Raw genomic sequence first — 26,906 nt, forward strand, 5'->3', positions numbered from 1 at the left:
TCTTCAGTTCTTGTTTGGTATCTAAATTATTTAGGACATTCTAATAAATGAGGCAGACAACTCCCAGGTTCCTTCTTTGTAAAATGACTGAAGCCATTGAGGGTCTACAGGAGGTGTCTTGTGTCTATGGGGTCTGCTAAACTGATAGAAAACCCTCTCTCCAGCTCACACACAAGACCAAGCAAGCTCTGTTCATCTTGTGTGGAGCCCTGGGGTTCTCTGCTGCCCCTCACATCCAGGTCATTAAAGTACACTTTTTATTGTTACCCATTCACTTGCCCTGACAGCTATCCTTCTTGAACAGCCTGTCCCCTAAACAAGCCAGGCTTCTTAACCTTCTACGCTGAGGTCACAGGCTGTGACCTGGGCATGGAGTGAAGCACCTAGGTTCTGGATGGCTTTGTCCCAGAACAAAGATCTGGCTTCTTTCTCCTCTTGGGCTCCAACTGGATTCTGGGAACTGCAGTGCAAAAAGTATGATATTTGAATGAAGGCTTCTGCTGGGCTACATTCTGGAAAAGAGAGTGTTTTACACTCTCAATTGAAACATGAGTCTGGACCTCCTAAAAATCTTGCAGCAGCTGAGCTTTGCTTACATGTTCTAGCTGCATGATCTCTCTGCAGAAGAGCTTGGATGCAATAAGAAGTTCTTCCAAACATGATGTTTCTCAAACGTGAACCTCCCCTTACGCTCTTGCTCAGAGCACTAGCCCCCAGTCCTGCTCTTTCTCACCCCTGAACATTCTTCATAGCTCCCAAAGTGTTTCTAATGTTTTCTCCTTTGCTCCCTCCGTCCCTCTTCTTCATGTTCTGTGATGTGTCAGTGTGTGCACTCTATGTATGAGCACATGGAGGAGGGGGTATACCTCCTGTGCACACAGAGGTCAGAGGAAAATGGCAGGTGTCTGCTCTATAACTCTCTCTATTTCCCTGAGACAGGCTCTTTCACTAACTTGGGCTAGGGTGGCTGCCAGAAGCCCCAAGCATCCTCCTGTCTCTGTAGCCCTCAGTGCTAGGGTTAATGGGGTTTGTGGCTGCATCTGGACATTTACATGGGATGATGGGGGTTTGAACTCAAGTCTTCAAGCTTGGCTGGCAAATGTTCTACCCACTGAGGCATCTCCCTAATGCTGCTTTTTGCCCAGTTTTTCTCATTTGCACACTGCATGTAATCTTCGCTGTCCATCCATGCCCTGTCATTTCAACATAAAAGCCATCTAAAGCATAGCTCTCCTCCCCTCTCTATATCCACTCCACCCATACTGTTCCCTTTGTTGCCCTTCAGATATAACAACGTCAGCATGCAGAAACAGCAGGGTTTTACAGAGCTGGGCCCATAACCCATAGCCAAGTCTGTGTATTAACTCTGTCTTTTCCTGGATGTGGAATGAGCAGAGCACTAGCAATACCTCAGCTCCTAGATAGTGTGCAAAACCCTCAGCTCAGCTTTGCCTCTGCCTGGAGACTCCACCAGATTTACCCTTGTGCCTGGTGGAAGTCAACTGTGGGCTGGCTGCCCACCAAGCTGTAAGGGTAGCAACTGGGGTGGGGGAGGACTAGAGGTGGGGGAGGAGGAAATCATTCCAAGGAGCATTGGGATCAATGGTAAATCATCCACCCGGCACACACAGACATGCACACACCTCACACATGTGCATACAAATTAAAGGCACTTTATAGTCATAAATTGGGGTCTGGGTTTATGTAGCAATCAAGGGCTGAAAATGCAAAAAAAAAAAAATGACGTGACCTTTTAAAGATAAACAAAGACTTCATTTTTCAAAGTTGCAGGATTCTTAAACATCACTTTACTCCAAATGAAGACAGATTAATTTTTCACACTAAAAGTTTGGTAACATTGGCTTCATTGATACATAAAATCAAATATTAGGTTAGTGCTCAACAAAATAACTCCTCCCAAAAATACTAGCCCCACTCTTTGCCAAGTGAACAGCAGAAGGGACAATTCCAGCACAATGCCTCCCCATTTGCCTCCTTAGTGTCCTCTGTGCACACGACAATCATATTTTCTCAGAGTTCAGGGGGGTGAATTTTGCTGGGGAGACTTCCCTGTGGCTCACAGAATCCTTTCTGTCATTCCCATGCTGTCTGGAAACTTTCTGTGCCGTTGGGGTGCTTGCTCATAGCCATCTGTATGTCTGGTGTTATGATGACAAACCTGTCACAGCCGATGCTGTGTTCCTGTCTCATCACCTAAATCTAATGAAGAAATCATATCTAGAATCACTCCGTCAAAGGCATGTTATCAGGTGAACTGGAATAAACTGAAAAGCCAGCGAAGTTGCTTTGTAATGTCCCCTACTTCCTAGCCCAACTTAATATCTTATGTACCCTCCTCTTGTTGTGGCTAAAAACACACAGAACATGAAACTTGCCATCATAGCAGTGCTGAAATACACACACACACACACACACTTTTCACAGTCTCTTCTTGTTCTGTTCATTGGGGGCTAGGGTTTAAACCCAGGATTGCCTGCCCACTGGGCAAATGCTCTGCTACTGAGCCACATCGGCAGCCCTGCACACTGATATGTGACCAACTTCTGAAAGGTCTCCATCTCCACATGCCATGACTCTGTGACCTCTGAACGACTCTCTTCCTGTTTCTCCCCACACCAAGGCAACTCTTCCGTATTTCCTGAGAGTCTGACAACTTCAGCGGAGCACAGTGGGTCACACCTGCACTCCCAGCACTTGGGAGGCTGCTACAGGAGGACCTCCATGAGTTGGGGATCAGCCTGGGCTAGGTAGTGAGTTCTGAGCCATCCTGGTCTAGAGATGCAAAATAAATATTTTAAGAGTTTGACTACTTTATATATCTTTTTTTTTAACGAAGAATTAACACACTCCTTAGCATTGGATTCTGGACAGTGGTTTGTCCATGTAGAAAGCTGATAGGCCAGAGGAACTCCCGGCCTGCCATGCAACTTGCTTTGCTTCATTTTATTCAACAAATTTCACCCATGGTGTAATACAAACGGCCCAATCGCATTACTAAAGTCGCTGGAATCTTTGTTCCCTCAGATTATCTCATGGAGGAATTTGAAGCAGCTTCTGGGTTTGACGGGAGGCTTCATTTCTCCAGCTGTTTATTATTATCCAATCTCTCTCATCTCTGTAACCGAAACATCACAGGCATGAGGTCCTGTTTATTCTGCATTTCTAAACCATCACAAAAAATGAGGCAAGGATGTCGTAGCTGAGATAGCATGTCTTTGACATGCAGGTAGAGGTGACTTCACCATACCCTATCATACAATCACTAGATGACTTCAAAGGCCTGTCCATCATGTGACAGGCCCTGACGATGAAGGAGAACTGGTTTTGTGGAGCCACTTCTCTGGATGTTCTACGTCTAGGCCAGGGATCACTTCAAAGGGCTATGGCTGCACAAGGTGCACAAATCCTGTGAATTCAAAAAGAACGTGGGCTCACAAGATCTAGCTCTGCAGCTAACAGATCAAGTTGATTCGGCCAAGACCATCACTTAAAAGAAGTTGGGGGGAGGGGTTCTTTTTCTTTTTCGTCTCGTTCCAAATCTGTCCTTTCTGAATATGAAAATGAAAAAAAGAAAGGTTAAATAACCAGACGTGATGGTGCACGCCTTTAATCCCGGCACTGGGGAGGTAGAGGCAGGCGGATTTCTGAGTTCGAAGCCAGCCTGATTTACAAAGTGAGTTCCAGGACAGCCAGGGCTATACAGCAGTATGACTATTGATTAGCCTTGTCCCCATGGCTCCCATTGTGTCTCTCCCCTGTGTTTCCACCAAGAACAACCTGCTTTGTTCTTTGGTAAAGAGCCTCAGAGAGGTGCACAGACACCCACTCTGACAGGCATCTATACTCTCCCAGAGCAGAGGGGAGCCTTTCCCTTCTTCCCAAGCATCTCAGGGTCTTCCCTCCAGGTTCATTCTTCCTGCTGCCTCTGACCTTTGTACCTTGCCAGTGCCCAAGAAGCAAACTTTGCCTGGAAGGAGAGCTTAATACTGTTCAGTCCAGGTCACATTTCTCTAGAATGAATGTCTGTATTCTCCCCGCCACCAGATGGGTCATCTTCCTGAGTGGTGAGCAAGTGACTCTCCCAAGAAAGCTGTGTCCCATGCTTGGAAGCAACAGAGCAGTGCTGGGGAAGTGGGATTATGCTCAAGGTGCTGACCAACATCCAACCCCTGGGATGCTTGAGAAATGGAAAAACAAGAGAACCGCCTGGGTTCTGCCAAAGCAGCAGGCCCCTGCTGAGACCAATCAAGGGCCGCCTTCAGATGCGATATTGGCTCACTCTTTTCAACTTGCTGATAGGCTTTGAGAAGTGGGCGGAAACGCTGCCCTCTGCCCTCTCCCATTGGTTCAAAAAAGTTAAAGGTGGGCCTCTGGCTAGTTTTAGTCCTGTAACAAAAAGGAATGTCTTAGAGATTCTTCACGGCTGCTTTGGAAGTCCAGACTTCAGGAAAACTATAAGTAGGAGCCCAATTTGAAGGGAAGAAATCTAAACAGAATTAAGGTGTCAGGTACTGAGAGAGAGAGAGCGCGCACCCTCACTCCCAGTCTGAGGCCTCAGACTAACACCAGTGCTGGCTTTAAGGGAAGGTGCCAACAGATTTTTTTTTACCAACAGTCAGCCAGGTCGGAGGTAAGACAAAACGGGTCACCAGAAAGAAGAAAAGCTACTGTGTTTTTTGGTTTTTTGTTTTGTTTTGTTTTGTTTTTAAGCTTTAAATTATTCTTCAATACTGACCAGTAGCCGCAAGCTCATTGCTCCCGAGGACTCTTTCTGGCGTCTAGAATGAAGCCACCCTCTTGTTAACCAGAGAGAAAGCCCAGCACTCAGGTGTGTAAGCCTTTCCCGGCTCTTCTTCGATGGCCATAACACTATGCTGCTCAACCTCACCTAAGGCAAAAGGCAAGCAGCCCAGCTTTCTGTGGAAACTGGGTACAGCCACCCTGCTTCTCTGCTCCCGAGACCAAAGAGGACTAACTCTTGGAAGCCAGGGAAGGTGTGTGAAGTCTTCCTGGACTGAGAGGGGAGCATAGTGCAGAACAGAGGAGGACGCCATTGAGGACTCGATCCAGGATCCCGACAGGTCCACCATGGGCTTGCTGCAGGGCCTTCTCCAAGCGAGAAAGCTGCTATTGGTCATCTGTGTGCCGCTGCTGCTGCTGCCTCTGCCCACCATCTATCCCACCAGCGTAAGTAGCAGCCTGCCAACTCCTGTCAGGGCATCAGTGGGAGCGGGAGATTAAGGGAGGGAGATCTGAGGGAAGAGGAATGCTTGTGGGACTTCATTGAGATTTGGATAGAATCATCACACTTACCTGGAAGAGACCAAAGTACTCTCTTCCTTAAAACTATCATTTGCATCCCTCTGTCTCAAGATGGGTCCTCCAATTCTGCGCTGCCCCCTCCCCAATAGACTGGGAAACCATGGCTGAAAGGACTGTCATGTTGAAAAAGAAATTATAGGAAATAAGGTCGAACCCATAGAATGGACAGGCTAGGGGGGCCCTGTTTCTCAACCTATCTTTAAGTGACAGCCATTAGAGATGTAAAAGGCTCCTCACTATCAACCCAGAAAGGGATGCTGGGACTGGGAGGGAGTCTGTCCTCTGGTCATGGTAGTCTCTGACAACCAGAATATGAAAATGGCCTTGTTGGTCATCAGTGGGAGGAGAGGCCCTTGGGCCTGAGGGTGTTCGATGCCCCAGTGTAGGGAATGCCAGGGCAGGAGGATGGTAGTGTGTGGGTGGGGGAGCACCCTCATAGAGGCAGAGGGAGGGAGGATGGGATAGGAGGTTTCCGAAGGGGAGACCTGGAAAGGGGAAAACATTTGAAATGTGAAAAAGAAAATATCCAATCCAAAAAAAAAAAAAGCCATCCTGAACTTTCCATGCAAACTTCGGGAAGGGCATATTGAAGTTGAGCCTGTTACTCTGGTCTCATGCTTAGGACTCTTGGACTATCAGTTTCTTCTATGTATATGTCTCTGCTCTTTATAAAACAAAACAAACAAATAAACAAACAAACAAAAACAGACCTGACGCAACAAGAAAACAGAAATGCAAGCCCAGGAACTCTAGACCATAAAGCAGGAGACTGGGAACAAAGAAGCTGTAGCTTGGTTTGCATTCAGTCGGCCCCTTGTACCTCCCTGGTCTCCCTCCCCTCCCCTTCCCTCTTCTCGCCTGTCTGGGGGTGTATAGCTACCCCTCCAGCTGACATAGTCCTTGAGACTTTAGGGGGAAAAATAAGCTGAGGCAGGTTGACTACAAGAATATTTCTCACACGGTTCCCTGGGGGACTGGGTAACCAAGATTAAGGTTAAAAAGTTAAACAGAGGGGATTATCACGGTCTAGTTAAATACAAGCGGACTTAAATCTTTAGCAAATAAATAGTCCAGCCTGCCAAGGAGGCACCAACTAACTCTGGTCTGGGATTAGCAGACAGTGATTGACAGTGACATTTTTTAATGAGGTCCCATTTGTTGATTCTATTATTATTATTATTATATATTTTCTTTATTTACATTTCAAATGTTATCCCCTTTCCTGGTTTCCCCTCCAAAAACCCCCTATCCCAACCCCTTTCCCTCTGCTCACCAACCCATCCACTCCCACTTCCCTGTCCTGGCATTCCTCTACTCTGGGGCACCAAGCCTTCTCAACCAAGGGCCTCTCTTCCCATTGATGTCCAACAAAGCCATCCTCTGCTACATATGCAGCTGGAGCCATGGGTCTCTCCATGTGTACTCTTTGGTTGGTGGTTTAGTCCCTGGGAGCTCTGGGGGTACTGGTTAGTTCATATTGTTGTTCCTCCTATGGGGCTGCAAACCCCTTCAGCTCCTTTAGTCCTTTCTCTAGCTCCTCTGCTGGGGACCTTGTGCACAGTCCAGTGACATTTTTTTTCATGCCAGCTTAGTTTAAGAGAATTCCCACGAGAGACACATTACCCTCTTTTCTGAAGCAGTGTTAGAAAGCCCTGCTTCCTCATACGCTACCAATAGCCTTCATCTTTGAGGACCTTAACTAGGGCCCACAGGAAGCACAAAGTAGGTACATAGCCCTGCTTCTATCTCTTGCCTACCTTCCACCCCTTGCACCCAACTTGGAGATCCTGATACTAAAATCCTTAGAATTCCTAGGTGGGCTTGCTTATTCTGGGCTGCGACTGTGAGCAGCAGCCGAGTATCTGGGCGGGACCCTTAGGTTGCGGTTTGCTAATTCTTCCAAGAAGTGACAGTTCGCAGCCATATTTTAGAAGGTGTCAAAATGGCCTTTCCTCTTTCCTTGCCCAATTCTTTAAAGTCTGGGCTCCATGATGTTTCAGAAGAGGAGGAGAGGGCCGGAGCTTGTGACTGGGTAGACTGGGACTTGCTTAGCACACAAAAGGCCCTAGACTTGATCCCCAGCAAAGAGCCACCAAAAAGGACATGCATCTGAACACTTCAGCGCCTCTAGTGGAGGGGGCACCCTGACCCTCAGTCACTTGTGACAGCAGATGAACAGACTTCATACCCCTTCTGATAAGGTTTGAGTGAGTGAAGGGTGAAGGGTCAACTTCCTGGAAAGGGAACCTAAGTTAGAGTTGAGGTAGAGACTGTCTTTTTAGGGAAAAGCTACTTTAAACACTTTCCCCTTTTATTGTTCATTTGAAAGTTTTGTTTTCTTTGTTGAGTTTTGGTTCTGTTCTGTTGACAGTGTCTTGCCATGTAGCCCAGGCTAGCCTCAAACTCACAGTCCCCCTCCCATGCCTGGTTTCAGTACAAATTTGAAGCAGAAGCAAAAAGACATAAATGCTTTCCATAAAAGATATTTCTGACCTGGGGCTTATGTGGGACCTGGGTGTCCAGAGCAACACACACACACACACACATACCACACACACACAACATAACACACAACACACACAACACAACACACACTCACAAACCACACACAACACAACAAACATACAACACACACTCACACACACACTCACACACACCACACACACAACATAACACACACACATAACACACAACACATACAACACAACACACACTCACACACACAACACAACACACTCACACACACAACACAACACACACACAACACACACATATAACACACACATATAACACACACATACAACACACACACACACACGGGGAGGGGTCACCTGTTCACCAGCATAAATTTATCTGCCTGACAGAGTCTAGTCAGGTACAGGGGCAGAACACAGTAGTAGCAAGGAGCTCTATAGAGTCCCAGGGGCACCTGAACCCACCATCACCTGAAGGTAGAGAGGGCTGGGAAGTGGTAGAAAGAAAGTAGTATGGATTCTGTGGGCAAACAAAAGATGCTCCAAAGACATCCTTCATCCTTCTAAAGAAAGCTGGAAAAAAAACCAATAGCTGTTTACCCTGTTCTTAATACTTCAGGAGACAGGTGTTCTACTAGCTTATACTTATGGTATATTTACAGCTGAAAAGATTATCTCTGCCTAGCTAACTCTTACCAATTCAAATCAAATGGTGCACAGCAGAAAGACAATCTATCTCCCCCACCTCTCCTCTTGTCACTTAAATTAGGGCCCTGTAAAGTAACAGGATAAGGGCATCCCGGAGAGGCACAGACCACATTCTGCCATTTTGTTCTAACCTGGAATTAAAACTCTTCCTCCTGTCTCTTTATCACAAAAGGGGGAAATGGAACTTTATTTCCAGTGGGAAATTTCCAGATCCCCCACCTTCCCATCTCACTCAGATGGATGGAATTCTATTTCCATTGAAGAAGAGTGTTTCTGTGGCATCAGGCCACAGGCATGGCTTCCAAGGACAAGGAGCACGAGGAGGTCACTTCTCTAAACTGCATCCTTTTCCAGAAAGTATCAATTCGATTATGTTATTGGCAATTCTGAAGTCTTATCTCATCTGAGCCTTTGACCCTAGAGGAAATCTCAGTGGGAGCAACAGTCAACAATGGGCTCACTTCCCGTTTCCTAAAGTCAACCTGCCGTAATCCGTGACTATCCGGAGGGAGCAAGGTCCCTTCCAGCAAAGCCAGCCAAAAGCTCCTACTGCAGCTCACCCGTCTAGGATCTGAGCAAGGTCCACCATGCTCCTTGATGGGCAAGCCGACTGGAGCCAGGCCAAACCTGCTCCCTATGTAAACATTGACAGAATAACAGCTGGCTTGGGCTCTCTATGTAACTGTCCTCGCTGCACCTTGGAAGTTTACAATTATTAAGATCTCAGAGAGTCGGCATGCTGGAAGCTCGGGCCAAGAAGGGTGGGGTTTTGATAAAAGATGTCTTTATTTACCCTCTGCACTCTTTGGTTGCACAGCATGGGTTTTGATGAGTTGAGGAAAATGCTGGTAAGTTTTCCAGATTCCCCACCCTCCCATCTCAAGCAGGTGGATAGTATTCTATTCCCTTTGTAGAAAGATGTTTCTGTGGCAACAGGCCATGGGCATGGCCTCCAAGGACGGTGAGCACCGTTTTGGGACTGTCATAACTCAGGGAAGGAGGTACTTATGATAGCTAAGTGGGAAGAGGCAAACGATGCTACTACGCAGTGTACCGCACAGGAAGGCCCAAGAGCAAAGAAAGAGTGAGCCCATCCCAAGTGTGCTTAGAGCCAAGGCTAAGAAATGACAAATCTGTTCTTCATCCTCTAAAATGAGCCTCTCATACTGGGGATTGCTGAATATCCCCCTACAGTCTACACCAGACCCCCAACCCCTGGTATATGCTCAGGCTGAGAACTGAAGGGGAAAATAGCCAACAGTTCTTGCCTAACAACCCTTTGGATTAACATCTAAGCCAGATATGGTGGTGCAAGCCTTGCGTCCTGGCTACTTCAGAGGTTGACTTGGGAGGATCACCTGAACCTAAGTTTGAGATCAGCCTGGCAACACAGCAAGACCTTGTCCCTCAAAACCAAAACCAAATCAAACCAAAACAAAACTTACTGAATTAAATGTATTGAATTAATATTTTGAAGCAAGAGAATTAAACTGTACTTACTTTAAGACGGTGGAGCCCGCTTATATTTCAAAGGAAATTTTAAATGTTAACATCCGAATGTAAGTCTAATGGTGCCGGAGACAGGGTGGATTCGAGGCTGTGCTGGGCTCTTAGAGGAGTCCTGAGATAGAAGCCCACCCCAGAGGCTATGAGAACATAGTATGGAGCCCACCTTGTGTGATGTTTTAAAAATCTTACGTCTTACCAAACCACTTCCTTTCGGTGGGTATATACAAGGTGCCCCCCAAATCTTCATACATTGCAGACCTGGATTGACGTTTAGGATGATTGCCCCCAGACCCCACATGTGAACCAATCATATGCACACTGATCTATTTTCCGCTACCCACAGGGACTTCCAGGGTCTCAACAACTTGACTCAAATATGCACTGCTTAAAGTTTTGAACTCCAGCTTTATAGTTTGGGAACCTGACCCCAAATGCTATGTTCAAAATCAACCAGGACCCTCTACACTGTAGTGCTTTAAGAACCATCAGAGCTAGACTCTATCAAAGCCAGGGTCCACCTGGATATGTCACCCACCCTGGGGCCTTCCAGTGAGCAGTCATCCTTTCACCCACAAAGGATGGCTACTATCCTCACTGGCCTATGTCAGCATAGCATCTCCCAGTACTGCATCCTGGCTTCCTCATGGGGTCTAAGTGTCCATTGCTTTGGCCCTGGGTCTCATTTGGAGTTTTCATGGTAACGAGTGTCCCCATGACTAAGCACCTCTTTCCTACCCTTCCAGGAAGCTGCGTGTGCTTACGTGTTGCTTGTGACCGCTGTGTACTGGGTGTCTGAGGCCGTGCCTCTCGGAGCTGCAGCCCTCGTGCCTGCCTTCCTCTACCCGTTCTTCGGTGTTCTCCGATCCAGTGAGGTTAGACCCCTCATGACCCAACCCTGTGCTCAGGTCTGCTGGAGTGATGAAGGAGGCCAGAGGACAGGAGGTTCATAAGCATGTGACGGGAGGAGAGACTCCTGAGCACTAGGCTTTGATCTGCTTCTCCAGACACTGAATTCTTCCCCTTCTGCCTTTACCTTCAGCTCCTTCAGAGTGCTCAAAACTCATCACTTCCAGGAAGCCTTCCCTGAGTAAACACAGACAATTTTTCCTTATATTTGAAGTTTCTTGTTTATGTTTTTTTTTGTTTTTAAGATAGGGTCTCGTTATATAGCCCTAGCTTGCCTAGAACTCGTTACATAGACCAGTCTGACCTTGAACTCCTAGAACTCCACCTGCGTCTGCCTCCCAAGTGCTGGAATTGAAGGCATGCGGTGCTATGGCTTTCTGATTTGTACCTATAGGAGACAGCAGTTGGTCTGTTTCAGTGTATGTCCTTCCGACTGCACCCACACAGACAGGAAGCAGGGCTCCCATCTGCTGGGCTCCCCCTCCTATAGTTGAGCTCATACGAAGGAGGTGCTCAGTTGTTACCAGGGATTTTCTGTTTCCCTGTGTGCTGGCTTCTCTCTCCTCCTCCTCTAAGACAAAACCACACATTCTCGAGTCTTCCTCCCCATCTCCAGATCACTGCATGATCTCTTTGCCTGCAGCCAGCCCTCTCTGTTCACTTTATAGCATTCGGCAAAGCTCAGACTGAAACTGCTGGTGACAACCCCTGGTTGTGACCAAATATCATGGCAAAGCCTACATACAAATATACAAATAAACAAAAAACAAAAACAAACAAACAAAAAACCCTGCAGGGCAGGAGGAGGTGAATGGAGAGCCTCTTCCTTATCATCTGGCTCTGTTGGGGTGCTGGTCTTCACCTAGGGTGTCTGATGAGGAAGACTGAAGTAGTCAGGGAAGATGCACAGGAGGCAAGCAGAGAGCAGGTGACTGGGTCCCTTTAAGAACCGGTACTACATTAGAAGTGCCATGCTCGCCCGTTATTTAATACAGAACTCTCAAGATTTCTAGGAAATGGGTATTAATGGCTCCAATCTCCCTGAGGAGGAAAGGCTTAGAGAATTAAATGTAGCCCAATCATACAGTAGGAAATGGCAGGCTGTACCTATGACATTGCAGAGCTTGTTCTATTATTCACTCTACCAGACAAAAAAAATCCCTAACATATATAGGCCTTTCATAGTGTTATCAGTTGCTAGGAATTGTGGGTATCTCTCTGTGTGCTATGAGGAAGAATGAAGCTGGCCTTATAGGCTGCCTTAACCTTGAACAACAGAACATTCCTTTTTATTTTCCAATTAGCCATTTATTCTGCTGATTCATTATTTATTTATTTATTTATTTACACTCTGATCTCAGTTTCCCGTCCCTCCTCTCCTCCCAGGCCCTCCCTCCAATCTTCCCTTCCCTCCATCCACCCTTTCTCCCCTTCTCCTCAGGAAAGGAGCCTTGGCGTACCAACCAGCCCTGACATACCAAGCTGCACTAGGCTCATCTTCTTTTACTGAAGCTAGGGGACAGGGATCCAAAGGCAGGCAATGTAGTCAGAGACAGCCCCTGCTTCCACTGCAGTAGCCCTGCATGAAGACCCAGCTGCACAACTGTTACACAGGTGCAGGGTCCTAGGCCCATCCCATGCACGCTGTCTGACAACAGAGCACTCTGGAAAGTTCCCTTGACAGTTGTATTTGGTCACCAGTAGAACAGCTTCTTTTCCGATGGGATAAAGTTGACTGGCCAGCTTTTGTTAGTTTGCCTTAGATTTCTTTTTCCTTTTTCTATGAGGGGGTCTAAGAGCAGTCGTAGCTGTGAAGCTACGTAGCAGGGAAGCTGTGAGCGGGTTCTTGTCCTTACAGATATGTATGTAACATGGCTAGAAAAAGGAGGCACATACAAAACCCAGTCAGTGAGGCAGTTTCTCCAACACCCCCACCACCACCACCACACACACACACACACACACACACACACACACACTTTCTTTTGTGAGTGAGAAGAGAGGGATTTCGTGTCTAAAAGAACCATCAACCTTAAGGAAAGCTTTTCACAGGAAAAGTATACAAACTTGTTCTGCATGTTTCCTTTTAAAATTGTGGAACTAGAAATTCATGGGGCGAGGGAAAGGGGAAGCTAGACAACAGGTATCGACAGCTATCCAAGACCCACCCCTTTGCAGAGACAGAGGCCAAACAAGTGGGGAGACTCTTTGGAGGCAATGGTTTGGGGAGGGGGCTTTTTAACCTGAAAGGAATAGCCTTCATGTGTGATCAGAAATATTGCTATTTCTGGGAGGGTGGGATTAAGAAGACCTGTTTTATCATTTGAGGCAGAAATCTTAATCCACCTGTGTCGTTAGGTGGTTTTGACAGGTCTGTTTAGTAATTGAGGTATAAGGAATAGCTCAGTCCAAATATAGTCTATTCAGCTGACCTTAGATTAAAGGAAAATACCAACAGGATAGCGGACATAGGTCACAGCCTTGTAGGTCAGCTAGCTGCTGCCGAAACACCCATTCCGCCCTCTCTAGGTATGCCCTGACACCAGCATCATGGCTCACAGGGAAAAGCAAGGTATTTCTCCCCAGGAGCCTCCTGGTCATCCGTCTACACATGCAGTTCCTAACCCAGGTCCTGCTCTACCCTCCCCTCACTGGGACTTGGCCTCTCCATTCCTTCCCCTTAAAACCCTATGACTAATTACACTCTGGTAAAATGTTTCTGAAGACTTCACCTAAGAGTAGTTCCCTTCCCTCTGAGCTACCTTGATGGCATGCACCATTTTTTAAGTGGTATATAACAGATGTAGCCTTCTCTAGACACACATTCTCAGTGTCCTCGGGCCTCGGGCCTCAGTTTCTGTTGCTCCTTGGGGCTGGAAAGAGCATGGCCTCCATGAAAGCCTGTGAATGGGGTCGGTCAGGACCTGGACCTGTGGCTTCTGTCCTTCATATCATTCCCTTGGGATTCTGAGTTCTAGATCTTCCAGTCCGGATGGTACAGTACCCAGAGGGCGATCGAAGTAAATATGCCATTTCTGCCCACTCAAGTCTTATTTGTGGCCGTCCTGAGTTCCCCTCTGTGTGAAGCTGTTTATAGGAGCCAGAGCGCTGGAGAAAAAAACAGAACCAGTCCGATAAGAGGCTAGAAGAGCTATAGCTGTAGATACAGACACAGAAAGAAATGGCTTTGTTATAAGGAACTGCCTCCATCACGCTGCTGAAACTTTCCATGACCGACTTCTGCTGCGGGAATCCCAGGGAAAACACTGGGTGTGAGTGCTGTGAGCCCAGTGACCAGAGGACCAGGGGAGCTGGTGGCCTACATCCCTGCCCAGGAGCAGAGACTAAGAGGAGAGGTTCAGGCCACAGAGCTGGAGAAAGGGGCTTCATCCCTGATCTGTTCGCCTTATTCCAGGTTCCATGGAGTATCATCTCCCAGCACTGTGTTATTTAATCTTCAAAAAGGAGCCACAGTTTTCTACCCTTGTTTTATAGAGGAGCAAACTGCAGCTCAGAAAGGTTAAGTAACTTACCCAAGGTTGCCCAGCTAGTAAGCAATAGAACCAGGTCTTGTGTCTAGGGGTGTGTGATTCTAAAACCTGAACTCTTGGTCCCTGGGCCATCTGTACCAAAAGCTTCCATTTAGTTAATCAGTGATGGGCTCAGCACCTCAGTCAGCACAGGGAGCTCTTCCAGAGGGGAGTTGGCCAGAACATCAAAGATCTGGGCCCTGGGAAGATGAGAAATGAAGAAACGATTGAGGGAGACATGGTTTCTGGCGTCTGGGCCTAGTATGGTGGGCTCAATCCAAGCAAACCAATGACAGGGCTAGAAGGAGCTCGCCACCATAAGGACCGAGTGTAAGGGAAACTCAGGAACTGGCTGCTGGGCGCAGTCCTCATATTCCTGTTCCAGGAGGTTCGAGCCAAATGACCACACCAGGGACACTAGGCTAGAGATGGACTTGGTGCCTTGGCAGATGATCAGACACTAAAGCCTCCTTGACTTTAGGATTCTGCCATTTAATTTTTGACTAGGTCGTTGTGTCTAGTAGCCTAAGCTGGCCTCAATGGTCATCCTGTCTCTGCTGCCAGAGAGCTGAGATTACAGGGTAACGTTCCAAACATTCCCCCCATACCTCCTACAATCTTCCCATGAGCACCCAGCAATACCTCCCTCTGCTGGTGGGCAGGACTCCAATCTGAATTTTAGTTGGTGTTTGTGTTTCATTTTGTTTGTTTGGACTCCACCGTGATTCTTACTGACCTCAGATTTGTCTTTTAAAAGTCTTCTCACTCTTACTACTGGGAAGTCCAGGCGCAGAAATTACTTCTGATAGATGGTATTTGCATGTTCTGACTGTGCACAGCCCCCCTCTGCCACCATCCTCTCCCATCAGTGTGCCAGCGTCCCTGCACTGCAAGCTGCTGGGCAAGCCTCACTGGGCAAGGATTCAAGGTCCTGCCAGGGCAAGAGAAAAGGGAGGTGACCCCCTCTGGGATAGCAGCCATGTCCCGCTGGAGTCTGATGTCATCAATCTGCTTCCCTGCTGGCTCCCAGTCTTCCTGACCCTCTGGATGCCTGCCTATTGGACAAACCCTGGCTATCTCTGTTTGTTCAACCCTGGAGGCATTCCCCACCCCACTTTCAAGGCTAGAAAGGCCTCTGTTCCACATGGAGGCTGACCCTTTTCCTGCATGCAGGTCCTTCAGGGATGCGGGCTGCAGATCAGGTGGGCCATCTGTCATAAATTCAGCCTACCCATCAGCCTCAGCTGAACTTCATAGCCAGACTTGATGTAAAGCTGTGTAGACCCTGTAGCCTTTGAGGCTAACTTCATGTTTCTGTGGAACAAACAGCTTTCTCTGAGCCAACACCAGACCAAACTTCGTATCTGGCCTCAGAGCCCAGCCCTTGCTTCAGCCTCCTTACTCTGAGCACGTCACACAGTCCCAGGTCAGAAACTGGAGGATAAGGTCAAGATCTCCAGCCATACAGAAGCTAGGCCAGCTTTGAGGTTCCCTGGATATCCATCTAGGTCTTCCTGCTAAGGGAGAGTTTTACATTTTTTTAATTTTTTTATTTTTTATTTATGTGTATGTGTGTATGGCTGGTGAGTCTGTGTGCATGCAGGTGCCCTTGAAGCCAGAGATTTGTCAGATCCCTTGGAGCTGGAGTTATGGGCAGATGTGAGTCATCTGATGTAGGTGCTAGAAACCAAACCCAGGTTCTCCAGAAAGGCAGCAAATGCTCTTTACCACTGAACCATCTCTCCTGCACTGCACACACACACCCAAATATTTTTAGAAGCAACAATACCTTTTCTCTCCTTTCCTTTTTTTTCTTTCTGTAATTCTTCATTTATTTGTTAAGGGGTTGGGGAATCTTACTATGTAGGCCAGGCGGCCCTCAACCTTTTAATCCTCCTGCCTCAGTTGGTATTACAGATGCGTATTACAGACACTAGACCTGACTCAGTACCTTTTCTTTAAACCCAATCTTAAGATACTCAATACACAGAACAGGAGAAAGAGCAAGGCCTACTCAAGTAGGGAATGGGAGCCTAGCGTGCCAGCTGCTTGGATTGATCCCTGGTCCCTTCCTTTACATGGCTAGCCCTAAAATATGCTGCTACAGTGTGTTCCCAGGAAGGAAGATCAGGTGATGAGAAGGGGCTGGAGCCCCTGCAGGATATTCTCAGTGTAATGACATCACAGCATGTAGGGAACGACAGAAAGAGGGACAGACATGGCAACTGTGGTGTCTTCCTTAGACACTAGCCAGGGTGTGTGCTGTCTCTGGCTTTGACAGGGCTCAGGGTTAATGGAGAGCTGAGTCAGACATCCAGTTCTGGGTCTAATGTTGCAGGTATGTCCAACCTGTGGCCCACAGACCTTATGCACTCTAAAATAGCTATGAATGCAGTCCACCATAGAATGGAAACTGGGGCTTAATGAGTTAGAGAATATTCTGTAGAGGCAAGATTTGAGTTCAGATCTCCAGCATCAATGAGGTGTGGCTGCAGGTATCAGGAACCCTGCTACTGTAGGTAAGAGAAAGGTTGATTTGGGGAACTCATTGGCCAGCCAACCTGGTGAAAATAAAGATAGCAAGCTTTGGACTCAATGAGAAATTTGCCCATATTGTAAAACATGCCAAATTGGAAGTATCTACCCTGGCTCCCATAGGCACTGTGAGGCCCCTGTGCTGTTCTTGGTGTGAAAGTGCCTATCACAGCACCCACTAACAGGCAAGAACAAGAAGTCGGCCATCTGTCCGCGCCCCCCACCCCACCCCCACCAAGAGGACTGCCCCAAGAGAGGTTAAGGCCCACATTCTTTGTGAGGAAAACAGCAAGATGAAGTTATATCTGGGTTTCCATTCTCAGACTTCTTGGAACAGAGCCACAATCTCCTTCCTCCCACTTAAAAAAAAAAGTTAAAAATTAATTAAAGTGATACTTCATAGTCCTCTTCCCACACACACACTTATACATTATACATAGGGACTATGTCCCAAGTCTCCCTGTGGTTGCCTAGAAACATGGAGCATCAGATGCTAGATAAATTATGTCTCTTGGTGCCCTGCAGTTTTGCCACAGAGAGCCAGAGTTCTCATGTCCTTCGGGAGCTCAAGCCTGCTGCCACCGCTATCTTACTCCACTCCTCACCATTAACTATGGGTCACGTGAACACCGGTGCTACAGTACATCAGTAATTCTAATGACTAATATAGCTATTATATGACTGGCAGAATAGCCTAGACAGTGTAGATAGATGGGGCTAACCCATGTGCCAAATAAGAGGCAGGAGAATTCATAGTCCTCTGGGAGGAGTACAAGTTAAAACGTAGGGGTTGCTTCTTTCTGAAATTTTCCATTTAATATTTTTCAACCACTCTTAGCCTCAGGTCACTAAAACCACAGAAAAGTAAAACTGCAGGTAAAGAGGTAGCTGTGACCAGGTAGTAATCAGTAGATTTGTGCCCAGGGAAATTACGTTTAAAAGCTAACTAAAATCTCATCTGCAATTCCCTAACAGAAGACTAAACACAGGCATCCTGTGGCCTTGGTCCCCCAGGTCGATGGCTCTTTTGGAGCAGACCCTCTCGCTGAGGAGACCTGGAGGGATCTCTTCCAGGTCTGGCCTGTCCCTCCTGACATTTTCTTGTTTTCTTAATTTGCTTGTGCTAACCTACCAGAGCTCTAGTCTTACCCCCCAACCCCTGGCTTTGAGTTCTTTGATAAGTACTTCTGGCCAATCATGTCTCAGGGCCCAGCTGTCCTGTCTTACACAAGGCTGCCAAGGCCATGAGTATTATTTAATGAGTGATGTATCTCTGCTCTTGCTATTTCATAGGCCAGCGTGACCAATATGGAGTCCACTAGCTTGTCCTGGAGCCTGTAGCTCCTTGGTGAGACAGGTGGGAATGGGGCAGGGGTAACAGCCACAGGCTAATCTCCAGAGCCCAGGCTCCTCACTGTACCCCTCTGTGGTGGCATCTTTTCAAGGGGACCCATCTCTTCTAAAATGCAACCTCCAAAAATGTATTCACTCCAAGGTCAAGAGTGTGGCACCCCAAGGAAAGCCACAGAACCCAGAGGCAGAGGAAGCAATGAGTTTCCACCTCATCACAGATCCATATGCTCTTCCTGGGAGGAGTGTCCCATTAGAACCTAGTGCTGCTTTGCAGGTAACTCTAACAGGTTCTGCCATTACATCTTCCAAGCCAGTGAGTACTAGAACTGGGGGAAAGGACAGCTGAGGATGTTTGACCTGATAGAGGGCACTGCATGGACTACTTCCTACTGATTAGGGGTGCTGAGTTCCTTGGGGCAACTTTGATCTTCGCCATCAAGATATATAACTCCTTCTTCTTCTTCTTCTTCTTCTTCTTCTTCTTCTTCTTCTTCTTCTTCTTCTTCTTCTTCTTCTTCTTCTTCTTCTTCTTCTTCTTCTTCCCCCCCTCCTCCTCTTCCTCCTCCTCCTCCTCTTTCCCCTCCTTTTCTTGTTCTTCTCCCTCTCCCTCTCCCCCTCCTCCTTCTTCTTCTTCTTCCCCTCCTCCTCCTCCTCCTCTTTCCCCTCCTCTTCTTGTTCTCCCTCTCCCTCTCCCCTCCTCCTTCCTCTTCTTCTTCTTCCCCTCCTCCTCCTCTTTCCCCTCCTCTTCTTGTCCTTCTCCTCCTCCTCTCCCTCCTCCTCCTTCTTCTTCTTCCTCCCCCCTCCTCCTCTTCCTCCTTCTCCTCCTTGATTCTTATTTGAGCACACCACTTAACAAACTGAAACCAGCAACAATCAACAACAACCAACAACCCACACTGCTTCTTCGGGCCCTAGAATTTATATCCCTTTGAAAAGTCCCCAGATTTCCAAATGTCACACACTTGCAGAAATTATCTGCAGTTGGCAAAGCCACACCTCTGCTAGAGCACGAGGCAAATCATAGTCAGCTGCTGTGGACAGTCTGAATCAGCCCCATACTCCACACCTGAGATTTAAACAAAGACATATTCTTGTAATATTTCTGTATTTTTCAGACACCAAAATTCCAAAACTGTCACTACATCACACTTTAGAAAATGGTTAAGATAATCCTCAGGAATTTGGAGACTTAGAGATTCCCTGGAGGAGCTCTAAATAAGTAAATCTTATTGTGGAAGAGAAGTCAGTGCACTGGAAAGGTTGTAGACCCCACCCCTGAACAGGGTTTTCATTTACCATTGTGAAGAGCAGCCCTGTGGCTTTGCTCTGTGCATGAGCCTGCTCAGTGTGCTACTGATCACCCCAGACTAGGTCAGGCTTTGAGCAAGTACCCAGAAACAAGAAGAGGCACTAGAAATCCTGCTTGTTAATGTGGCAGGCCATGCTAACTAGGTTTGCAAAACTGGCTTTTATCTTGGCAGCAACATTACAAGGTGGGAATTTACATAACCCTGCTTTTCATTTATATGAGAAAAATAAAGCTGAGGAGGGTTGCAGAATCCCTAGGGTGGCTGGCTCTGGAAGTCTCCCTCTTTTTACTTTAGGATGCTACCTTTGAATGCTCAGCCTATATCTAGGGCCCCTGGATACAAGAGTTCGGAGAGAGCTTGAATTGATTTAAAACCATCAGACAATGGGAAAACAGCACAAACAAAGCTAATAACACACAGGAAGTCTTTGATTGGCACCAGGCCTCAGCAGTTACAGCCAGTGCCAGGAGTGTGAGGGTGAGGGTTGGAAATGTGTGCTGGCCAGTGCTTTCTGGACACTGGCTGGTCTGCTCCCATTGATCCACCTTATACAGCATATTACCTCATAGGTTTTAGTTTCATCTGTGCTTGGATACCCTGCCTCTGCCCTTGCACTCTGACCTAAGACACGTTCCTCAAACTCTCAGAGTTTGCTCATCTTAGAATTAAATACAGCCAGTATATGTCCAGGAGAACTGGCACAGAACTCGGAGGAGAACAAAAATGCAAACTGCAGAGCGCATGGTGTGGTACAGCCAGTATATGTCCAGGAGAACTGGCACAGAACTCAAATGCAAACTGCAGAGCGCCTGGTGTGGAGAAGGTGCTCTAGTCTACCAGAAGTTCCTCTTCTTACTTAGGGTGGGACCCAGAGAGAGTAGTCTTGCCCTGTGTAGCACTCACTGAGCCTTCTAAAAGACATCACAGACAAAATAGTGCTAGGGGATGTCTCATGCCAAAGAAACGGAGAATACACTGTTGTTGCCAGCCTCCCAGGGGAAAAAAATGTGTTCTTATCAACTGTTCAGAAGCAGAGAGTGAGGTCATAGTGTGATAGAGGGACTGCGTCCCACAATTTCTGTCTTGTGTCTGCTATGGGGTTCCCTCTTGGCAGGCAGAGGAAAATACAATCGGGTTCCCTGAGCTAATTCAGAGGTCTAAGAAAAAAACTACAAAGGAATTAGATCCCCACAGCAGAGCCTACAAGCATCCAGCTCTGCTCACTCCTCCTAAGGACAGTGTCTTTCCCAGAAAGGACTCAAGCCACTCATAGTAGAAGACCTTCTATGCTTCTGGGAGCATTAGTGACCGTGATCAGCTGAGAGGTAAGCTTGGAACAAGAGCTAGATCAACCAGAAGCACAGGTCTCTGCCTCCTAGAAAATGGTTACAGGCATGAATCATAGCAATTCAAGCCTATGACATTTTCATGGGACAAAAAAAGAAAGAAGAGCTACGGAGCAGGTGCCATTGCTGTGACTATGTTGAGTTATTTGAACAAAGTTTAAAAACGATCGTGAAAGCCAGCAGACTCCTTTCCTACTTCTTCACTTTTACCAAGTCCTTCCCATCCAGTGTCAGACTCCCTGCCTTTCAACTCAGCTACCCCTTGGCATTAAATCACCATATCCCGACATGCTGTTGCATTAGTTCTGGTCATTACTAGATTACACTTCCCATGATGACAGACCGGAACTATGTTCTCTTACATCTCTCACTGTGCCTCACTTCACTCTCTAATCAGCAACTAGCTGTATTTGGGGCGTGTGTGTGTGTGTGTGTGTGTGTGTGTGTGTGTGTGTGTGTGTGACTGTGACTACAGACATGGATGTGCCACAGTGTAGGTGTGGAGGTCAGAGGACAATTTTAAGGAAATAGTTCTTGCTTTCCACCTTGTTTCTTGTTTCTGCCACAGTGTGACAGTGTAGCTGGCCCAAGAACTTCCAGATGACTCTGTCTCTGCCTCCCATCTCCCCCACAGGAGTACTGGGATTGCAGATGCATGCTACCAAATATAGCTTTTAATATGGGTCCAGGGAATTCAAACTCCTATACTCAGGCTGGCTGGCACATACTCTTTTTTCTGGCATGCCATCTTCCTAGCCCCTCAACTTTTTTATGTTCAATAATCAAAGATAACTCTTAGTGTGGTTATATAAACATTGTTGACTCCCACATATTTTACTATACTTAAATGTCCTTTACGGCTCAATTATTTTTCCTGCCATTAAAACTGTTCTTGTTTTGTCACCTTAAAAGACATTTTAAGTTAAAAGTTCATCTCCTCACTTTTTTGCCATGGATCCTCTAACTATGTGACTATTATTTATTGAGTATCTACTTTTGCATGTTATTCCACTGTTGGCAATCCAAAGGTTTTACTAAAAGACTGAAGAGGTAGATATAAAAACTCAGCCAACTACAGTATAACCCTGATCTCAGCCTTGCCCTGAGCACTCCATGGTGTATGGAATTAACTAAAGCCACAATCCCAGCCTAGCCTTGAGTGCTCTACAGTGCAAGGAATTAATAGTGTCCCCAGGGAACAATCAGAGTTTAGAAGCAAAGGAAGGTGTTTTGGAGGGCACCAGGCCTGAACTTGGCTTTGAAGCCTGTTCCGAATGCACAGCCAGAGACAAAGACAGAATGTTCCAAGTGAGAATGTAGCAGAACATAGGTGATGAGGAAAGGGATTCTGGGAACGGAAGGATCCAACAGGGATGGGGCTGGATGTACCAGGGAGACAACATGGACGAGAAGGGAGGGTTAATCAAAGTGGAGGATAAAAAATATAATTTTATTCTTTCTTTATTAATGTATTGGTTCTTTCTCATTTGAGTGAAATGGGGAGGGGGGAGTAAAAATTGTAAAGGTACCTTCAAGAATTCTATCCCACTGAGTGTGGCAGTACGTCTAGTTCTTAGTTTTTGAGACAGGGTTTCTCTGCATAGTACTGGATGTCCTTTAACTCATTCTGTAGACCAGGCTGGCCTCCAAGTCAAAGATCCACCTGCCTCTCCATCCCAAGTACTGGGGTTAAAGGCATGCACCACCACTGCCTAGCGGAGTTGGTATTTTTAAATAACCAACTATTCTAGCTAGTAGTAGAATGCTTGCCCAGCGTGGGAGAGACCCTGGGTTTGATGTCAGAGCTGAAGAAGATAAGGAACTACCCAGTTATTTGAATAAGCCTCCCCTCGCTGCTTCTGCGTCACCAGCCTCTGCCTCTGAGAACACACTGGCCTGCCCATGGCCTCTTCCCAGCTGGTGACTGGTCTTCCTGACGCCCCCTACAGGTGGCGGCTGAGTACTTCAAGAACACCACGCTGCTGTTGGTGGGCGTCATCTGTGTGGCAGCAGCTGTGGAGAAGTGGAATTTACACAAGCGCATCGCCCTGCGCATGGTCTTGATGGCGGGAGCCAAGCCTGGCATGTGAGTCACGTGTGGGGTCCTGGGGCAGTGGTTCCTCTGCTAAGTGGGGGATGACACCAGAATGATGGACTCCCACCTCCCGCACCTGTGTGAGAGATCCCGATAACTAGGAGTGATCCTGATAACCACAGAATACAGATCTGAATGGTAGCCCTGATGTTACTATCACCTGAATCTAAGGAATTCTCTTGACAACCTGGACCGCAAGGACAGCAGGTTTGCAACACCTGAGGGCCTTGTGAGAAAACACAAAATGGACCAAACAGAAACAGTTTCTCAATTTTTTTTGCCTGTGGGTTACAGTGCACATAGGTCAAAGAACTGGGTGGCTTTTCCATTGTCATTTAAGAAGCCACGAACATCTCTTCCCATCCACCCAAGTTGCTGAGTGTGTGGGGTGGGGGTGGGGGAGTGCTTCAGACCACAGATCCATCAGGCCTGCTGTATCTGACCATGCCTCACATGCTCCCTCTTTCTCCTTCCACTCGGCCATCAATAGGGCCAGCAAGAGGCCATCCTCACCCTCACAGCATTCGTGAGGGCATCAGGGTGGACAGTTTTGTGTGAGCCTCGCTTCCACTGCACAGGATCTCCGTTGTTCCTCTTCCCTTTCTCTACTCCTATGGTCTCCTAAATCTATGTAAGCTGCTGCACCAGCTGGAAGAGCAGACTAGAAACAATGTAGCACTGTTTTCAGCTAAATGAATATGTTGGAACTCTGAAGCCCGCCCCGCTGCCTCCCAGGTTGCGAAGCAGAGCCTTGCTAACTATGGCTATATCCACCCAGGCCCAGCAACCTTCTCTGCCCACTCTGCTCCCAAGGCACACAGGGGCATTGCTTCCAACATAGTGGGACCTTGTGGCTCCTTTGTCTCTGTTCTGTGTTTTGTTTTGTTTCCCTTGTGGTACTGGGGGAGGGGTGGAGAGAATGAATGAAGCAATCGCTCATCCTTGCCCTAAGCAAGCACTCAAGCCCTGAGCCACATCTCCAGCCCCGGCATAGCTCTGGAAAACTTTATCCTATCAACAAGAATGTCCACCTGTCTGGGTTTGCCTTCTTCCCTATTTACCACACTACCCAGCAAGTACGTGCCGGCATGGCTTGCTATCATGGCTCGATATCAGTGGGTGTGCCAAACATGAGAGCTATGTTGCTCTCAGCTCAAACAAAACACTGCCAGGACTCAGCCCTGCTTGGGCACAATCCACACATGTGCTGTCCCCTTTGTGCAAAGTCATCTGAAGTATAAACAAGTCATCTTTGTCTCCACCTCTCCTAGGCAGCAAGCCCCAGGTCTGCCCAGGCACGCTTTGCACCGTGCTTCAAAGTCAAAGGGAAATCATTTGAAGGTTATTTTTGTTTTGTGCTCCTCCAAGCTTGACGCTTTCAGAGACCAGCTGGACACACACACACACACACACACACACACACACACACACACGGACAGGGGAGACTACTGTGGCTTTGTGGCCATCCTTGCAGCTAGTTGGCACTGGGACAAGTCGTGGGAGAACTAAGTGCCAGGACTGTTTGCTCCCAAATTACTGTGCTGACTTGCACAGAGCATGGGGTGCCCTAGACTTGCTGGCTGCAGGGGGAGGGGAAAAAGATCCCCTTATGCATAAGAGACACACCACAGAGCTCCACCTAACGTCCACACAGAGAAACAGCCGCTGAGTCCCTACCCTGGATCCTTTCTATCAAAGCTAGCCCTTCCTTCTTTAAAAGCTTTTTTCCTGGCCAAGGTCACTAGCCACGGCATGGGAATCATTTGCTGGACCAATGCTGAATAAAGGGTTACCCCGCATCAAGCTCTGGGAGTTTAGAGGTGAATGGCACCTGGGGGCTCATTAGGGTCATAATTCATCAGGATAACGCTCTGCCCAACGTCCCTGTCCTCCAGGCTCCTGCTGTGCTTCATGTGCTGCACCACCATGCTGTCCATGTGGCTCTCCAACACCTCCACCACCGCCATGGTGATGCCCATCGTGGAGGCGGTGCTGCAGGAGCTCATCAACGCTGAGGAGGAACAGCTGACGGCCGGCAACTCCAGCACTGAGGAGGCTGAGCTCATGGGTACAGTTCGCTGGGGCCCATCTCCCCTTTGCTCCCCCCCCCAACCTGGTGCCCATCTTCATTGGAGCCTCTTAGCCATGCCAGCAGTCACAACCCAAGCTACCCTTAGCCCATTCTCATTCTTCCTACGTTGCTCACAGGCATCCTCCACCCCTTCTCTTTGTCCCAATTTCTCAAGCATTATTACAAAACTCTGGGGTCTGCCTGCATCTACAGCCCCACTATGCCTTCAGGGCAGAGAGAAGGGGAGAAGGCTATCACACCTCTGCCCCCTGCCCTGAGCCCCTGGCCTTCCACATACAGGGTCCACTGCAGCATTGGTTTTAACTTCCCGTGTTTCTTTACCACTTTAGGTCTTGACGTAAACAACCGACAGACATCCATGGAACTCATCTTTGTCAATGAAGAGTGAGTATGACCATCCTCTTCCCAGACGGAGCCTCTTGGGCCCGTTAGAGAGGACTGGAAAGATAAGACCAAATCATCTCCTTTAGATGCATGTGCCAAGCTCGCCATCTTGTCCCCATCCATAGGATCTACCTCTGAAGATCTTGAGGGGGTCTCCCCTAATTCCAGAACACTTGGGAATAAGGAGGAATACAAAGACCCAAGTTAAATCCAAGTAGATGTAGGAGCCGCCCTATGGCTGCCAAGTACAACTACATCTGTACTAATGCAGTTAGAATACTGGGGGACAGTTGTTGACAGGCTGTTTGATGCTCTAGCAAGGTGAAGCTAGGAAAGGAGAAACATGGTCTTGAGCATTCAAATGCTGTGGGGTCCATCAACAGCTGACTTCTTTTCAGAGTACATACATACATACATACATACATACATACATACATATGTGGTCTTTAAGGGTATTCCATGGTGAATACAATCCATTTTTTAAAAAGATTTATTCATTTTATGTATATGAGTGCAATGTAGCTGTACAGATGGTTGTGAGCTATCATGTGGTTGCTAGGAATTGAACTTAGGACCTCTGCTCACTCTGGCCCCGCTGGCTCCAGCCCATATATTTATTATTATATGTAAGTACACTGTAGCTGTCTTCAGAAACACCAGAAAAGGGCATTAGATCTCATTATGGATGGTTGTGAGCCACCATGTGGTTGCTGGGAATTGAACTCGGAACCTTTGGAAGAGCAATACAATGCTCTTAACCGCTGAGCCATCTCTCCAGCCCCGAATACAACCCATTTAAAAGTTGTATTTCACAATGGTTCTTTATAATTTGCCCGTTTAAATAAAAAAAAAAATGAAGAGCTCATACTGAATGAACTCAACCTATAGAGCTGGACAGACACAGAGAGGGACAGACGCAGAGAGGGACAGACATGGAGAGGACCCAGCCAGAAACATCATCATCTTCTTCGTCTTCCCACTGTCTTCCATGGTCACCCTGTTCTTGCTGCCCTCTGCCTTTCTTGGTATCTCAAGCAGATGCCACAGCTTTTCTGGCCCCTTCAGAGAGGCACAGTGATCTCACTTTCAGATCCCCAACAGGCTAGCCCAGGTTCATATCCAAACTCTGCTGTTTCCAAGGCTTCTCCCTTTCTGTGGGTCCACAGCTGTTCCCTCTAGACCCAAGCCTGAAGAAGAAGAGATGAGAGTTGGTGGGGTAGGAACTGACCCTTCATTGTCCCTTGCCCCAGCTCCCCCTGTCCCTTTTCTACTGTCCCCTCACTCTGCTGCTTCTGCAGTCTCCAGGGTTGGGGTGAACATA

The 26,906-nt window shown here is 47.4% G+C and overlaps 1 protein-coding gene across 2 annotated transcripts in view; it reads left to right on the top strand.

Moving 5' to 3' along the window:
- Positions 1–4,463: 4,463 nt before the first annotated feature.
- Positions 4,464–26,906, top strand: part of Slc13a4 (solute carrier family 13 member 4) — a 40,625-nt gene continuing 18,182 nt past the window's right edge. The window contains exons 1-5 of one of the 2 annotated variants that reach the window (XM_021164923.2): positions 4,464–5,208; positions 10,778–10,906; positions 22,964–23,100; positions 25,005–25,177; positions 25,531–25,585. In XM_021164923.2, the coding sequence (XP_021020582.1) occupies positions 5,110–5,208; positions 10,778–10,906; positions 22,964–23,100; positions 25,005–25,177; positions 25,531–25,585 (593 nt within the window). In that variant the 5' untranslated portion in view covers positions 4,464–5,109. Of the gene's footprint in view, positions 5,209–9,334; positions 9,374–10,777; positions 10,907–22,963; positions 23,101–25,004; positions 25,178–25,530; positions 25,586–26,906 lie in introns of those variants that run through there. The other variant, XM_029478148.1, reaches the window with a different exon arrangement.

The sequence above is a fragment of the Mus caroli genome, unplaced genomic scaffold (assembly GCF_978045245.1).
Source record: "Mus caroli unplaced genomic scaffold, Mus_caroli_1 scaffold_7, whole genome shotgun sequence".
NCBI classification, from domain to species: Eukaryota; Metazoa; Chordata; class Mammalia; order Rodentia; family Muridae; genus Mus; species Mus caroli.